We start from the raw sequence: 18,141 nt of genomic DNA on the forward strand, positions 1-18,141 counted from the left end.
TCAATCATCCTTTCTAACATTGGGGAGACTAGAGATCAAGGTCACTGAACACATGGTTTGCCTTTTCACCTCTAAAATGTCATTGTTGTTCTTTTCTAGTAATACATAAAATACTCTAGAAACGAATTTAGTGATGTCAAGAGCAAATCCATGACAGAGCAGAGCAATCAGCAGCTACAGTGTCAGGAAGACTTGTATTCAAGCCTGGCTCTGCTGTGGAATAGTTGGTGTTCCTGAACAAGGTATTCACCCTACTTGTGGAAGAGTCCACATCTCTACCCTCTGAAGATGGCATGGTGAGGTAACTCGTGAAGCACATGGAGCTGGGCTTGTTAGAACACAAGCGTTTAACTCCCCTAACTTCTTTGCTCCACCCCCATGTTATAAAGGATGCCAAGTTTTGCTCACACAAAAAAGATTATTCCTCGAAGATTTTATATAAACAACCACGATGTGACTTCTGGGCTTTCACTGAGAATTCTTCACTCCCCAAAACTGTCTTTTAATACCAACCCACAGCACCTATCCCTCATCAGCCAGTTCTGCTTAACAAACTCATCACGGATGCAATGACTTTCTTCCTCCCTGGGATGTAAGTTATTTCTCGGGAGCAACTGTTCTACAAGAAGCATTTTAGGCTTTAGGTGTATCTTAGGTACACTCCGCTGGTGATGTGTGAGGTCATCTTGGTGAATGATCACGGACAGAGTTCTAACAACCTTGGTATTTCTATCGATTCTAATGTCTATCCACTAAATAAATAACTGGCTTACCAAGGCTACGGTTTCACGTATTCTTGTTTAGGGTGGGACTAAATTAAAAAGCTGATTTAGGGTAGTGAAAAATCGTAAGTAAACACTAGTGAAGCTGCTGTAACAGCAACAACAATGGAGGTGATACAGGCAACAGGACACAGGGATCACTGCTTCTGTGGCAAGAAGGAATGAAAGACAGACAGGTGTCAATATTCCCTGATTATAATCAGCCTTCAGCAATGAAAGTGTCATTTCAGGATCCTGGGCTTCTCAGTTCTCAACAGGCTCTCCATGGAATCAGGAGCCCAGCTAGGCCCTGGAAATGCTGGACTACTGGAACACTTGTGGTCCAACTGAGAAGCAGACCATGTAAAGATACCTGGGTAGTATCACAGGAATATCTGTGTGAACGGAGCTGAAACAATGACTACCCATGTTCATCAAGGTCAGAATCAAACCAGCGGGACTAGGAAGGGACAGAGTATCTTAGGAAGGATGTGTACTTGGTCCAGACTTAGTCTGCTTTAGCTCTAGGATCCAATTCCCTTTGAGAGCCCTCAAGCTAGGATGGTTACCTAAGTATCAATTAGACTAATCACTTAGGTGAAAATGTGTTTAAGGCTCAAAAATAAAACTTGGGGTTGAGCTGTTCCACAGATGTGTACCACTCAGACTTAAAAATATTGGCAATATCTTATTAGTGGATGCTCAATTCTAATATCTCAAGTTTTATCTTTCTCTTAGAGTCTTTCAAAACTAGTTTTTAAAAATCATCAATCATAGCTAATTTAATTTGTATTGTGGAAAAGTAACTGACCTCCCCACCCCAAAAAGAGACTCCATCTTTACAAAGAAGAAAATTCTAAACACATAAATATAATTTGAATGAGTAGTTTTCTAATCAACTCTTAGCATTATGGTGTTAGTCCAAATAGCCTGGAACAACTACCCTGACTCCTACCTTGCTCTCTCTACACGTGGGTCTTAATCTCGTCTCTGACCATCAGACTTCAGCCTAATGTGTTCCACTCTTGTTAGATGAATTACCTGACGCACTTTTAAAAAACAGAATTCCTGTCTCGACTCAAAAATGAATCAGAACCTCACGGTAGTGCCTGAGATACCAATGTTCAAGAACTGCCCATTTCTGGCAGCACCATCATCCCATCCACTAGGTCTTACCCTGGTTCATATTAGGATCAAGTGGAGGGAGGCCTTGCCAAAGCACAGGAAGACAGAACCTAGCTCCAGAATGAACTGAGATCTAGGAGAGGGCCTACGAATTCACATTTCTAAGAAGGCCACAATTGATGCTGCCCAAGGACCACACTTTCAAAAACAACTTACTCAGGGCAGAAGAGAAGGCTTAGCCAATCAACTGCTTACCTTGCAGGCACAGGCACCAGAGAGCCATCTCTAGCACCAACATAAAAAGCTGGGCACGGTGGCATTCGTGTGTCCTAGGGCTGGGGAGGTGCAAACAGGTGGCATCCTGGGGTCAGCCTAGCTTAGAACAGCCAGGTTCCAGTGAGACACCCTGTCTCAAAAATTGTGCATGAGACTGAGGTTGACTTCTAGGCTTCGCATGCACACATATACACAGCCCCCTCCACGTCAACTGCTCCAATTCCTCCTTGTTTAGCCTGGTAGTCTCTGCTGTTCAGCTGTTGGTTAATTTTTACCCCCCCCCCTCCTTAAAGACAATACTACATTAGAAGTTGCTAGACTGCCTTTTAGTTCAGAACCCCTGCTAGTTCTTAGGGACCATTCGACCACAGTTGAATGAACCTCTTACATCAGGATTAGAAAAGCAAACACAATGCAAAAGTTTGGGCAACTGTACTCCACACACAGTAGGACAGCACCAAACTGTCTCTGTAGTCTCGTGTCTCTGCTACAATACTCCTGTGTGAGTTACAGTGAGTTCTGCTGAAGCGTAGAAGCAGTTCACAAAATTCACCGCACCAACTTCCTCTGGTTAAAACAACCAGCAAGCCAGAATGGCTGGCCACGTCTTTCCTCAGAAAAGAAGCTAAGCGGAGCCACACTCTGAACATGCCCAATGGGAATACAGTGGCTTCCCACTCACCTCTTCTGAGGGAAACGGAAATAGAAACAAAGACTGACCAAACTTAATGCTGTTTGCCTATCGTAAATAAATGGTCGGCTTGCCTACTGCCCTATGGAAGCCGCTGAAGCGTCTCTGATGTGTGGTGGACACTTGGACAACAAGTGAAGGTGCCGGAAGCCTGAGGTGGTCATTAGATCCTTCTGCTAAGCAGATCTGCCTTTCAAAGATGTATTTTACCTTGTAAAATACACGCCATGTGTGCACGCCACAGCATGCCCGGGAAAGTCAGGGGACTTTTGAGAGTCAGCTTTCTCCATTTGCCGAGTGGGTCCTGGGAATTAACACCCAGGTCCTCGGCCTGGTACCAAGAACACACTCAGAACACTCATCCACCTGCAAACCTGTACAGTGCCCAAATGCACGGGATGCCTCCCCCCGTATGGTGGGGCTGTGTCAGCACTCTAATGCACACTCAGGTGCCCCTTGCCTACCCCCCTTTAAACCTGACACCCTGCAGCAACAGTTTCCATCATCAACATTTCTGTTAAAAACTCCATAGCCCACTGTGGGTGAGGGAGTCCTGTGACCAGGATTTAAAGTGCTCCAATAAAGAAATTAGTAAAGGAAAAGAAAAAAACCAAAACAACAACCCCCCCCCCCCATACTCCGGAACCTCCTGTGGATAAAGTCCACCCCAAAGGTCTTTCTTCACTAAAAGCCCTGGAAGACAATTCAAGTTAACTGTTCAGGACTCTCCAGAGTTCCCACGAGCCAGAAGCTGTACGGACCGGGGATACAGACAAAGGAAGAGCAGGCGGACCTGATCATGCCCTCCAAACTTACAGAGACAGAAATGCCACGCGCGCGCAATTAAAAGGCCAAAGATTCAAAGAGAAAAAAACGGAGCTCTTACTTTCTGCGAAACATTTCTGCGAAGATGCAGCCGACACTCCAGAGGTCCACGGGGGTGGCGTAGCTGGACTGGAGCAGGACTTCTGGGGCTCGGTACCACAGTGTGACGACCTGAAATGGCAAAGGGACTTGAGCATTACTGAGGAAGCCAGATGTTTGGTTGCACAGACAAGTCATGTGGCCCGAGGACAAGATCCAGTTCGTACAGAACTCCTGTACTTCGTGGAAACAACAGGCCAGAGGCAAGAAGCACACAGGACTCCTTCGCAGGTCAGGAAGTTGCGTCATCCTACATCCTGGGCTTCCATTTCAGATGGTCTTAATGGGACCAGGAAGGTACATAACACAGGCTTCAGAGAGCAAAGTAAAAGAAAAAAATAAAATAAAACAAAGCCAAAACTCTTATCAGAAAACTGCCCTCCCCTACGTAGGAGACTTCAGAATAACACTTGGGAGACAATGTTGCCTCAACTCCCAGCAGTCACTGCTAGAAAATGGGTCAGTTCCAGCGGCTGCTGGAGAGCAACCCTCAGGTGTACAGAGCATCCCAGGACAAGTCAAAACTGCTCTTAGTGTGGCACTCTGGGGAATCAGAGTAAACTCCACTTCCCTGATGCATTCCAGCAACAAAACTGAGAAAACACACACACACACACACACACACACACCTGCACTGTGTCTGAGGACGTCATCCCATGGAGCTGCAATGAGGAGAGCCCATGTGACGGAGAACAGACTGACGAAGCCCATCTCTAACAACTTCTTCCAGGCTGAAGGGTGAAGAAAAGACCAGGGCAAGGCTTCATTCAGATCCACAGATGCTTGAATTATGGGCGTACTCTTTATCGTCAGATTGTCAGTATCTTTTACATGTTTTACGGACGCGTTTTGCATTATTCAGATCCCTCTAATCTCATCGTTTTGTCCCTGTTGCTATCTGGAGCTCCTTCAAGTTGGCTTCACGTACGGCAGTCCTGTGTTGGTTGGTATATTCATATTGGGGTAGCAGGTCTCCCCAGATGTCTCCCGTCAATTTTCTTCTCTCCTTGTACGTTCCTTGACCTGCAGATCATGGCAGTGGTGTCTGAGGCTATGAAGGCTAGCTCATGAGACACCTTGTAACCTGGGCCCTATAAAGCTCCTTCTCTGGAGATGCTTCCTCTTGGGACCCAGGAGTGACGCAGGAGTGATGCTCTGAGCTATTCATGACGACACTGACAACCCCTGCTAAGTTCTCAGCTGAAAGCTATGGAGGCCACCAATACGGGACAACAGGTGTCCAAAGACGGCTGAGATGAGCCCAGTCAATGTACAAGAGTGCAAGCAAGAACACAGTGGTGGTTGTTCTAAGTTTCGGGCATAAGTATGCAGCAACCCTGACAGTTCCCGTCTCTTCATCTCATATACTAACTAGGCTTTGCTTCAAATCCACCCAGGGGTCAGTTCAAGTTAAGAGACGTTTGGCTGACATCTAACGGAGGAGAGTGTATCAGACGTGGAGGTATGTGCCCGACGGGACTAAATGTTATTTCAGTTGTCACCTGGCTCTAATCTGTATCTTTCCGGCATCTCCCCGGTGGCTCTGTAAATGCTACACTGCATCCCAGTTTTTTACTCTGACCATGAGTGGAACCATCAATGGGACTTTAAAAAACAACTAAGCTACCTCAACCAAACTAGAGGGTCCGGGACTGTTTGTTTCCCCTTTCTTACTTTACCTATTTTAACGTTCTCTAGGGAAGCGGGACTTGAGTACTGCCAGATTACCTCACACAGCCACGGCTCCCCCACCACAATTTGTTCCTTCTGTTGTTCTCTTAGTTGGGGGTGGTTCTTCCTCTCTGTGAGAATTTTATTTCTCGCTCCAGGCCCAGTTTCATGGTACCCAGCACCCTGGCCTCACTTCGACATCTAAGAGGTCATATGATTCCTTCCTTTATCCACTGTATGTGTGTAAATGCTTATCATAACACGGTGTCTGTAACAACTAGTCCTTAATATCAGAGTGGTGATTTCAAGGCAATAGGTCCTAGGAAGGTAACGAGGCAAAACTTACTTCAATTTTACTAGCATTCATAGGAAGTGCATTTCTTTATTTCTGATACACTATAAAAACAAGTCAGGTGCAAACTGTCCATCAAGTCCCACTGAGTGCCACACACACACACACACACACACACACACACACACACACACACACACGCACGCACGCACGCACACACTCGCACCGTGAAGGCACACACTCAAAACAAAGGCTAGCATCGTACCCGACGAAATTTCAGACTGATTGCCTTGTTATTTTAAGATGTTCCTAGGAAGCTGATTTTCGATGTCTCACCTTAATAAACCTGTTAATACTATCTTCATTTTCAATACTGTAGCCGTAGTATCTACTATGATCATTAAATGTTCCAACATTAAAAATTACATACTGATGGATTTAGAAATTTTTCTTCCACTCATTTTACAATTTACTTAGCACTCAAAAGTACACATGTATTGTTATCTGATACTTTAAAAGAGTCTATTAATGACGGCCATGTGACTTGTTTTCTAGTGATGACATGACATTAGATCTCCTAATATCGCACCAACCCTGCTTCTTGGGGACACCATTACGACTCATCACATCCACTGCATACTCTCATCAACTGCTTGCAAGCACTTACTCAGGATGTCATAAACGAGTGTAGCCTATGGGATTTTCTCTGTGTTACTTTCCCCTGCTTTGACATCAGGAATATGCTATCTGCCCACTTTCTTCTTCATACTCCAAGCATTAACAAAAAGAGTAAGTGATCCTCTGACAGGTAAATCCAAACAACCACCACCACCACCACCAAAACCAAAACCCTATGGCTTTGAGGCTCCCATTCACTTGTCTTCCTATATAACCTACAACCACGTGCAGAGCCACAGTGGTCAGATGTGATGGAAAACCGTGCTATTAGGTAACAGGCCCCAGCGCCTCCCCGCTTCCCTGAGCAGATGGTTTTTTTGAGCTCAGCATGAACTGGGTGACTCCCTTTCTCAGCAGGGTTTCTCTCTCTCTGCCTTTGTCTGGTGAGTGTCCCTGGATACAAGTGGCTGTGCTTGTCTGAAAAGTGACCATGTACAGAGACTCATAACTCAGCACAAGTCCAAATCTGGCTCCCCGCTCGCATGATAATGAGGTACTGTACTATAACCAATCAGCCCTTCCTGCTCACTTGATGCTATGACCAATTAGACCTTTCCACCTGTACCCTTTAAAAACCTTCTTATATAGCCTGTCCCTGGGACAATAAAGCAGACCTGTCCCACTGCAGCAGTCTCCGGACGTTCTTCCACCATTCTCAAGGCTGTCGGAACCTTGTTCTCCACCGCTGCTCCCTATGTCAGGGCAGGCTGGTGTCCCACTGCCTCTGAGGAGGACGGGGTGGTGCACAGATGGATCTAGAGACAATAGCTTTATAATTCACTGGCCCCCTTTGTTTTATTGCCGTACACTTTAATGCACTAAACAAGAATGCAGGCCCTGGAGCTGGAGGAAAGAACAAAACAACAAAAGAACCCCCAAGGCAGGTAAGTCCAGCTGTAAGATTGTCTGGTCCACGTCTTTGTCAGCTGCGTGTGCTTACAACTGTTTGAATTTCTTGGTAACTGGTTCATTGAGTGTTTGAACCTCTTCACTAGTTAGTTTCATTATGACCGAGGCTTTCTCTACTGATGCTTAGGTTCTCATTTTGAACTGTACTAACGTGAAGCAGCTCCCACAATCCCCATTGCTTTGGTTCTGGCTGCTGCTGTTCTATGGTGTGCGGAAGCACGTTCTCCATTTTGTACAGACTGTATTGTTAAGGTTGTGTGTCCTGTAAGGCCTTGTCTTTTGCTCCATTTGCCTAATTCTGAGTCAGTTGCTTCCTGCAGTCCCTCCTGCTAGAGTTTCTCAAGGTTTGTGCTTCACACACACGCTGGCCTCACGCCTTTGGCAAATGGTATTTATGATAACACAGCATCAGTAAGATGGTAAGAACTTAGATGGCTCTCACACACTAATATACAAGTCCTAGTCAGTTCTGTAAAATTTAAAGAGGACATTCATTCAGCAATTAAAAAAAAAAAAAGGTAAACCGGGAATCAAAAATGTAAAATCTGTACAAGGAAAAAATGGTACCACTATGCTGAAGTATGTAAAATAAAACCCACTTAAATGGTCTGACAATGATGTGGGAAAAGCTGTGTTATAAAGGTACTATTAAGACAAAAACTAAGAACAATCAATGTTTTGGGGGAGAGAAACAACTCTGAACATAAACAGACCTGAAGGTGATAAAGACTTCAGTCCAGAGTGAGGGTGAGGTATTTATCAGTGTCCAACCTACTTCCAGGTGGGTCAAGTAGAATTCACATCATATTGATAAAATAACTTGTATCAATCAGTAAGGAAATAATGTAACTGTAGAGTGGGCAAAGCCTACGAAAAAGAAAACCTTAAAACACACAGGCACATGCACACGCACGCAGGCACGCATGCACGCACACACGCACACACTCCTCTCTCAGGGAAAGAAGAAAGAGACAGCCCTCTTTGTAATGCTGTAATGAAACTGTACAAACAGTTATTCCTAAGGATGTTTACACCACAGTACTGACTAATGGGGGAACACTATTCATCTTTCAAACAAGAATGGGACTGTTCTCATTCTTGTATATCCTGCTCACACAGAAAAGATGCCCACGAAATAGTATTGCATGAATAATCAACTATGAACTCTGCTGCGGTATGTCCTGATTTTTGTTAAACCGTTATGTGTGGGTTTGAACGTGGCGGGCACGGTGTGCCTGAAGAAGTGTTTCATCAGGCTTGCAGTGGACGCCCAAAGCCTGGGCACACAGGGTGGTGAGTGTGAGACAGCCGCTGTTAGTGAGCTGAGCACTGGAATTCCAGAGGGCTGGGTAGCCCTGCCCAGAGCATGATGCCAAGGGAAGATATCCTGGGTGAGAGCTGATGATCTCTACTCACCTGAAAATCACCAGGCACCCACAAACCAGGAGGTAAACGCAGACTGAAGCCATGCCACTAGTGTCCATGATTTTAAATGTGTTTTGAAATATCCTGAGTTTTTTTTTTTTTTTTTTTTTTTTTTTTTTTTTTTTTTTTTTTTTAAGGTAAGTCTGCAAGTTGTAGAAATCCAGCTGCCATTTGGTTTCAAATTATTTCTCTGAACAATGGCTTCAGAGAAACGCTCTCTGTATGGGATACCAACGCTTAAGAGCTAAAAATCTCATGTGTCTCTGTGAAGGCCCTGCTTGGTCTCCACACAGATCATTGCTAAGCAAAACGAAGAAGAATTAGAAAAATAATATTTATTGAAAGACGCCTAGATTTTGGTGAATTTTAATGGAAATTAAACTTTAATGGAAAAGAAGTTAAGTTGTTTTGATTATCTTTCTACAGGAATAAAAATAATTAACAAAAAAGTACAAAATGGGAAAATAAAGAATTACCTTTTTGTTGAATTATCAAGTAAAATAATACCAAGCATACCCAGGACCTATTCTCACAACCTTTAACTACAGACATCAATTAGTGCTTTCTAAAAAGTCATCCTCTGATTGACGTGCTATTGGACATAGAAGGAAAGCATTCCTGGCATCAGTCTTATTTCCACAGTCCAATCCAGAGTCTTTCAACTCTCTGGTTAAGTGTCTATAGTTCTAAAACCTGAAACTGTGTGTGATCTGCAACATTTTGTTGCAACCAAATCTAGTTTTAAGTCCTTGAGAACAAAGTATAGCACTTTTTTTTTTTCCTGGCAGAAAAATACAAATTTGTTTTCCTCCAGGATTATACTTTTGTGGAAAATTCTGATGGAAAACCATCCGATGCGTATCCAGTTTAAAAGTGTGTGCAAAGGTATGAATTACTAATGTGAGAGTCTTCTAAAGTCTCAGCTTGCAAACAATGTCATCAGAAGCACTGAGCGCAGTGTGTAAGAGTCAAGAATCTGTGGCAAAGGTCGCTACCAATGGTAACAAAGCACTTGTCTAGGAAGCAAAGATAACAATAGGAACTATGGACAGAGGCCGGCTGCAGCCAGCTGGAATCAAAGCAAATACCGTGTTTATTACAATTATTACATGTATTAATAGCCTCTAGAGGTGCTGGATGGATCTGGCAGGAGGAGGAGCTGGGGGGGGGGGGGAGTTCAAAGATGTTTACATAAGTCAATGTATCTGTTTAAAGGGCTTTGATCTCTACTCACAATTTTTCTTTTTAGCCAGTTCAATACCACTAGAAGACAAAGTCCAGCCAAGGCCAATGCTGACTGGAAAGCAGTCAACTGTTCCCATTAGGAGTCTTATTTCTGCACACTTTCACCCGGATCACGAAGGCACTGCCTCTGCCACTGACTTCACACAAGGTGGCTGCAGATGTAAGAAAGGCCCTGGTGAATGTCAGGCTGGGAGGGTTTCCCTTTTGTCCAGATGATCTCTGCCTTGGACGCGGCCCTATCTATCTGCCATATGCCTCTAGTTCCTTACTGGGTTCCGCCACTGGGAAGTCTTGGCAGGAGTTGAGAGAGAGAATCAACAGAGGTCAGACCTTCAACTCCAAGTTGTCTCACAGTGCCAAAGTCTATCTTAGACAGCATGTGACTCCCCTTCCTGTGCCTGCTGCCTTAGAATGTGGGGTTGGTAACAGTCTGACTGGCTCAAGATTCAATCCTTCCTCAATGAACAGATCTGCCTGGAAATGTCTCTTCTTGACCATGTCACCATTTTTCTGTCAGGACCCCAACTCACATATTAGTTGACTAAGTACTGTGGACGAGGTCCCATCGCTCAGAGCTTGTTCAAAGAGGGCTTCTGAACAGGGCGCTCTGTGAGGTGCTCTGTTAATATTGAGAGACCCTAAACAGCGAGGCAAGGGAAGAAAACCAAACCCCAAGGCTCTCCTTCCTGAGTCCTTCATTTTGGTTGTTCTTTGCAGAGATACTCTAATTCTGGGCCCACTTTAACATGTCTTAACCCTGACACAGGCAACATGTTAGGAAGAACATGATCATCATCTTTGACAGACGACAGAATCTTCCCAAACTCTGTTCTTACCCATCTATATGTTTCATGCCAACATGAAAATCTTCTGATACACATCTTTTCCTACAGAAAGCTGGTATGGCTTGTGTAATAAAAAATAAAACTAGGGGTAATTCTACTGTCTTCTCACAAAGGGTATAAAATGCCCAGCTCTTTATTATTACACATTTGGGCTGCGTGCATTAGAAAGAAGGCAAAGCAGACTGACACCAGCACAAAATGGCAACCAACAGAATGGGAAAAGGTCTTTGCCAGTCCTACATCAAATACAGGGCTAATATCCAATATATACAAAGAACTCAAGAAGTTAGACTCCAGAGTTTCAAATAACCCTATTAAAAATGGGGAACAAAGCTAAAAAGAAGAATTCTCAACTGAGGAATACTGAATGGCTGAGAAGCACCTAAAGTAATGCTCAACAGCCTTAGTCACCAGAGAAATGCAAATCAAAACAACCCTCAGATTCCACCTGACACCGGTCAAAATGGCTAAGATCAAACACTCAGGTGACAGCAGATGCTGGTGAGGATGTGGAGAAAAAGAAACACTCATCCATTGTTGATGGGATTGCAAGCTGGTACAACTACTCTGGAAATCAGTCTGGTGGTTCCTCAGAAAATTGGACATAGTACAAACTGAAGACCCAGCTATACCAAATCCTGGGCATATGCCCAAAATATGCTCCAACATATAACAAGAATACATGTTCCACCATGTTCATAGCAACTTTATCTATAATAGCCAGAAACTGGAAACAAACCAGATGTCCCTCAACAGAAGAACAAAAAGATACAGAAAATGTGGTACATTTACACAATGGAATACTACTTAGCTATTAAAAACAATAACTTCATGAAATTTTAAAGTAAATGGATGGAACTAGAAAATATCATCCTGAGTGAGGTAACCCAATCACAAAAGACCATAGATGGCATGCACTCACTGATAAGTGGATATTAACCAAAAAGCTCGGATTACCCAAGATACAATTTAAAGACCACATGAAGCTCAAGAAGAAGGAAGCCCAAAGTGCAGATGCTTCAGTCCTTCTTAGAAGGAGGAACAGAAATATTCACAGGAGGAAATACGGAGAAAAAGTCTGAAGCAGAGACTGAAACAAAGGCCATCCAGAGGCTGCCCCACCTGGAGATCCAGCCCATACACAGCTACCAAACCCAGACTATATTGCTGATGCCAAGAAGTGCATGCTGACAGGAGCCTAATACAGCTTTCTCCTGAGAGGCTCTGCCAGATCATGACAAATAGAGGAAGATGTTCATAGCCAGCCACTGAACTGAGAACAGGGTCCCCAACAGAGAAGTTAGAGAAAGGAGCTGAAGGGGTTTGCAACCCCGTAAGAACAACAGTATCAACCAACCAGAGATCCCAACTAAACCACTATCCAAAGAGTACGCATGTATAGACCCATGGCTCCAGCTGCATATGTAGCAGAGGATGGCCTTGTTGGGCATCAGTGGGAGGAGAAGCCCTTGGTCCTGCCAAGACTCGATGCCCCAGAGAAGGGGAATGTCAGGGCAGGGAGGGAGGAGAGGGTTTAATGGTGGGGGAGCACCCTCATAGAAGCAGAGAGAGGGGGTTTAGGGAGGGAAAACTGGGAAAGCAGATAACATTTGGAATGTAAATAAAATATAGCCAATAAAAAATAAAATAAAATTAATGATCAAATAAAATAACAAAATAAAATAAGATAAAAAATTAGAATTTGGGTTCTTTCAGGCAGCCTCATTATATTGCTACATGGAAATTATTAGAGAATTATATACCAGTAAAAAAACAAAACAAAACAAAACAAAACAGTATTTTGCAGTAAGTGCAAAGGAGCCATTTCACTTTCATTCCTTTGTCAGTAGAGTCTAGAGACGTGTTTTGACATGTGACAGGAGAGATTCTCAGTGCATGGAGCACTGTGTGCCTGGGATCCTCTTCATGCGTGGAGTGTGGTGGCTCTGCCTTCCTCTTCTCATCTCTGTTCTGACATGTCCATTACACCGACATCCCACAGCTTCCAGACTCCCATGGGATCCACCGTTCCCATTAGGTATGATGGCTTCCTACCCACTGGCCTTCACATGTGTGGGAATCTTTTGACCCGAAACGGAGGTTCTACAAGGCTCCCTGTTGCCCTCTGTGCCCAAGCCTTGATTTATTATTCATGTTTAGTATCGGTTGCCCAAGAAAGTTTCACTCCGGAGAGCAAAGCTTACACCTAGATCAAAGTGAGGTTCAGTGAGTTCATTATGCGCTCATTCTGTAAGAGGCTCCGTGTCAGCTGGACTCTGTGGCCACAAATTAGGAAGTCACTCAGTCAAATGACTTGGCTGAAGGGCACCCTCTGCTCTCCCTTCCGACAGTCACTTCACTTAGATGGCCTGTAACCCTCCCTCCCTCACATGCATACCCTCAAATCCACACAGCCCCCAGAACTCTGCAGAGGACCACATGCAGTGTTAGCTGTTTCCTGGACACCGCCATGTAGTTCTTCCATAAACACTTCAAATTAAATTGCACGCACTGCCTTTCATCTGGTACTTGCTGCTTTTCTCATACCCCTTCTGTTCACAAACCAAGTTACCCCATACCCAGGTGTGCTGGCTAGTTTTAGGACAGAGTTAATCTGAAAGGTGAGAAGATCAACTGAGGAACTGCTTCTGTAAAATCAGGCTCTGGGCAAGCAGGTAGGGCATTTCTTAGCTAGTGATTAGGGGGGTGGCGCTGTCCTTGGGCAGGTGGTTTGGGTCTATTAAAAACAAAACAAAACAAAACAAAAAGCCAGACTGAGGAGCAAGCCAGTTAGCAGCCTTCATGGCCTCTGCATCAGCTCTTGCCTCCAGGTTCCTACCCTGCCTGAGTTCCTGCCCTCACTGCTTTTCAAGATTAACTGTCCAATACAATTGGGGATAACACGAACCCTTTTCTCTCCAAGTTGCTTTTGGTCATGGTGTCTCGTCAAAGCAACAGTGACCCTAACTAAGACACTGAGTCCCCTGCTTAACTCCACAATCAGCTTACCCAGAATCTACGAGGATCTTCAATTATGCATGCTGTGTCCTGCCTTACGGCCTTTAGAAAACGCTGAGAAGTTTCTCTGGAGGGCCCCATCTCACAGCTGCACTCTAGATTGCTGTGAACCTCACCTTGCCTAATTCATCCCCAAACAAACGATCCTGGGCTGCCTGCACACCATACTGCCAGCACACCACACGGGCTTCAGTGCGCTTTTACAGCTTCATAGACTAGAGGCAGCGTCTGAGACCTTGACTTTGCAAACCCAGCACTTCACAGAGTGATGTGATGTACACAGCAGGCATTAAATACATGACTGTCCTAACAAATGTGAAAAGTAGGTACCAGAGAGCAGAACAGAAGGTTCCAGGGTTAGGAGGGAGAAGCCAGGGTGGAAGGTTGAGTATGGAGCCCGGTTGAGTCCCCAGACCCAGGTTAGGCATTCTGAAAGTCCACCAGCACCATCTTTAATCATCAGACATAATGAAGTAGCCTCAGGGCCATTTTATTTGTGTAAATTAAGTCTTAAAATGCCAGACAGGCTCATGACTTCCTTCACGCCTGCACTGTTTAAATTTCATCCTCAACTTGTGAAACTTCAAACAGTCACAACCTGCTAAGTGTCTATTATATTCCACGCAGTAAGTTCACTTCTCCTTGCAAGAATTTAGTGTAGTGCAGCTTTGGTTCTGACAATAAGCAATCACCACTCGAATGCTCCCTGCCTTCACCATGGAAACTCAACAAATATTTGTAGACATTCCTTCAACCTTTACAGATAAGTAGAAATGAAAATTATTCTGAATACAGGACATGGCAGGCTACACGGCTCATCATTTCCTCTTAGAAGTTGTTTTAACTCTTAAGGAAATCTGTATGTGTTGGGAGACCACACAATGACTCAGACTACAAAGAAAACTTTAAACATGATTTATTTTTGTTATGGAAACAAATGCCACTGCAGCCCGTGCCTTCTCACTCCCTTGTCGATGTTCATTTTTACACAGACTGCTTGCAGACCAACTAACTTCATGAGCTCCATCAGGTGACATGGCCAGTGGAAAATGCAAGCATAGTTGTAAAATAAGTCTCCTCCCTTCCCCCACTCCTTAACATCTTTGAACTCCTTGGGCACTGCCTTCCTAAAATGGGAAAGGGGAGATCCTTGACTGAAGGAGCCGACAAGGTGTAGCTTCTTGTACAGCCCTCGCTTCCACATGGCCTCCTGTCTACAACGTGCGACAGGTGTGCAAGGCAAAAGAAAGCCAGCCCTGAACTTTCCAACCAGTCTGGGCTACCAGAAACAGACTCAAGCACAGGGGACTCTGAGTGCTTCCTGTCAAATGTTAAAGGAAAGAGATAAAGGACACAGGCTTTAAGATTAGGATGTCTCATGCTGTGCAGGCACTAGGAATCTGAGACAGACAGGAGGAACTATTTTCTGACAAGAACTGCTAAGTATCAGGGCTACAGTGGGATTTTTCATCCTTTTCTGAAGCTTCTTTTTTTTTCTTTCTTTTTTTTTTTAAAAAAGTCTTATCTTGGGGTCAGGAAGGTGTAGGGAAAAAGGGAAGGAAACATTTGTGAAGCGTGGCAGATGTAGTTTCGTGTTGGGCTAGCCAGCTTGTGCTGTGTGCAGTCTCCAGTCTGGTGCTGTGGGTGAACATCACATGCTGCCTGCTTCCAGCAACAGGGAAGAGCGGATGGATAGAGACGCCTGAGAGCCAGGAGCTGACGGCTGGCAGTGCCAGGAACTCAAGCAGGGCTGGGGTCTCTGGTTCAGGTTCATTCTCACCGTGTAGCCACTAACTTCAGATCTTCCTTCTCTGTGGGGAGGGAGAAGAGTGCTGGCAACTGAAGGCATGTCTGTCACCAAGTTGTCTTTTTAGACTTATTTTGATCCCCCCCCCCTTTCTTTTTCAGATAGGATCTTGGGTATGTAGTGCTGGCTAGCCTAAAACTCTGCATAGACCAGGCTGGACTGGAACTTGCAGTGATCCCTCTGCTCTGCCTCTGGGGTGATGGCATGCACCGTCACAGCTGGCTTAGATGTTCTCTTGTGATCTCTTCTTTAGCTATCACTTAAAAACACGGTGTTTTTGTTTGTCCAGCTTTTGCTGCTGTTTTGTTTTTAAGATCAAGATTTCTAGAGCACTGTATGTTTACCAGAAAGCTGACGAGAACGGGCATATTTTCCTATGATAATTATGTCCAAAAGGTTTTCACTAAAATGTGTGTGGATGAACAAGGGTCCTGGATAGAGGGGAAGGAAGGAGTGCTTACCCACAATGCTCTGCATGAGGCCGGCAGCCTGGTATGGTAGGGATGCTTCTGTTGGCCCCTCACTGTACAACTCTCCTTCCGCCCAACCTTGTTCTCCTTTTCCAGACTTCTATCTCTGCAAATGAAGTCACTAACCGGTTCCTCGAGTCTGACTCTTCCGCAAACTCACTTTTCACCCAGTTACAGACTTGACAACACAGCAGCCCAGAGAGGACTGGAGCTGTAGACACAGGCGAAGGAAAATACAGGAAGGCAGCCTGATTTAAAGTCACTTAAAACACAAAGGGCCCGATGGGTTATCTATATATCCTTAAGACAGTCAGGAAATACAGAAGGGAAAAATTAAACGAACACTACTGCCCTTAACACGACCACTGAAAAGGAGTCCATTAATGGATGACTGCAGGATACTCGAATCCTCTTACTGCTAATGGGCTGCGGCTCTTTCTCTTGAAACCGTCTCGGTTTCTAGGAAGAACCACACGAATACCAAGGACTCTACAAAGTATTTCTAGGTACATCCGCTATCAGGAGAGAGGCATGTGTGAACATAAAAGGCAGCAGCAGGTTTGTCAGCTAGGCCTGGGGGCTCCGGCTGCACCGTGCTTAGGGCACTGTGGTTGCTGCATGCAAACACTGCTGGGAAGGAAAAGGACCAGCCCAAGTCCATGCAGAGCTCGGCTTTGACCTCAGAACCAATTCAAAGGAAAGGCCTTTCCATTTACAAACATTTCAAAGAATACTGCTGCTTTCTAGAAACCGGTGGCAGGTAGTTTCTTTATCCCTAATGCTGGTAGGCAGACACAAGAGTACAGCGGTAGGTACCCAAGGAAACACAAAGACCACAGAGCATTGCTTCTCTTCCAGGAGATAAAAAGTTCCCTTCAATGGTCCCTGTATATACTTAATATACAGGAGACCCTCATATGTGGCCAAAGAAGAAGTAGGTCTAGTGATAATTTCTCTGAAAGTCTTTTGGAACATTCTGAAAGAAGTAACTGTCCCCTGCTCAACATTCCCACACCATGCCTCCCCAGCTCTTGCTCTGATATGTGGTGTGACCACAAGAATCTACTTCCACCTCTGTGTTGTCCCGCAGCGCCTAAAGCTATAAAGACATTGCTCACTTTCAGATCCCCAATCTTGCTGTGTGGTTGGTTTTCTGTTACTACAACACAGTAACTGAGATAATCATGCTATAATGGAAAAAGGTTAGTTTTTGCCTCGCGGCTTCGAGGGCTCGAGTCCGTGATAGGTAGGTCCTACTATCGGCCAGTGGTGAGGCACCTTTTACAGCAGGGGCACATGAGGCAGAAAACCACTCATGTTGAGAACCAAGGTACAAAAGGAAGCTGAAGGTGGGTGGGGCTTTACCATCATTCTCAAGGGAATGCCCCCAATAACCCTAAGACCTCCCACCTGAGCCTATACCTCCTAAAGATTCCATAGTTTCCCACACGGGGGACCAGTCTTTAACACTTTGCTTCTAGGAGTCTCCGAGATCTAAACTGTTGTCACTTGCTACTGTATTTGGCACACTGCTGTCACTAAAAGCTGTCAGATGTGTGATCAAGAAAAAGACCTCTCTGAAAATGCTCCCCAACCCCAACAAATACAAAATCAAACAAAACCAAACAATAGCAGTCCCAGCACCAACTTAAAAAAAAAAAAAAAAAACCTTGAAAGGTCAGCAACATACCAAACCAGGGATCGAAAAATTGTCTTGAGGTGCTTAGGAAGGTATGAAAAATGTTCTAGAGCCACAAATATAGCCCCCAAATCAATTTTATAATCTTATGTTAAAAGAAAGTCTCTTGCAGGTAGGCAGTTAGCACAGGCTTGTAATCTCTGCTCTCAGGAGACAGAGGCAAGAGGATTGCTAGAAGTCTGAACCGAGCCTGGTCTACACAGGTAGACCAGGCCTACACAGGTCATAGGTCAGTCAGGTTTTGAGACCATGTCTCAGAAAACTAAACCAAATAAACCACACAAAAGCCTCTAGAAACGAAAAAA

At 44.7% G+C, this 18,141-nt stretch overlaps 1 protein-coding gene across 1 annotated transcript in view; it reads right to left on the reverse strand.

Annotated features, from left to right (window-relative positions):
* The window catches only part of CDK6 (cyclin dependent kinase 6), a gene marked incomplete at both ends in the record, with an annotated part of 167,544 nt that overhangs the window by 41,827 nt on the left and 107,576 nt on the right, over positions 1 to 18,141 (reverse strand). Inside the window, one exon of the mRNA XM_080936408.1 lies at positions 3,740 to 3,849. Within this exon, the coding sequence (XP_080792534.1) occupies positions 3,740 to 3,849 (110 nt within the window). The remainder of the gene's footprint in view (positions 1 to 3,739; positions 3,850 to 18,141) is intronic.

The sequence above is a fragment of the Micromys minutus genome (genome assembly GCF_963924665.1).
Source record: "Micromys minutus genome assembly, chromosome: 23".
In the NCBI taxonomy this organism is placed as follows: domain Eukaryota; kingdom Metazoa; phylum Chordata; class Mammalia; order Rodentia; family Muridae; genus Micromys; species Micromys minutus.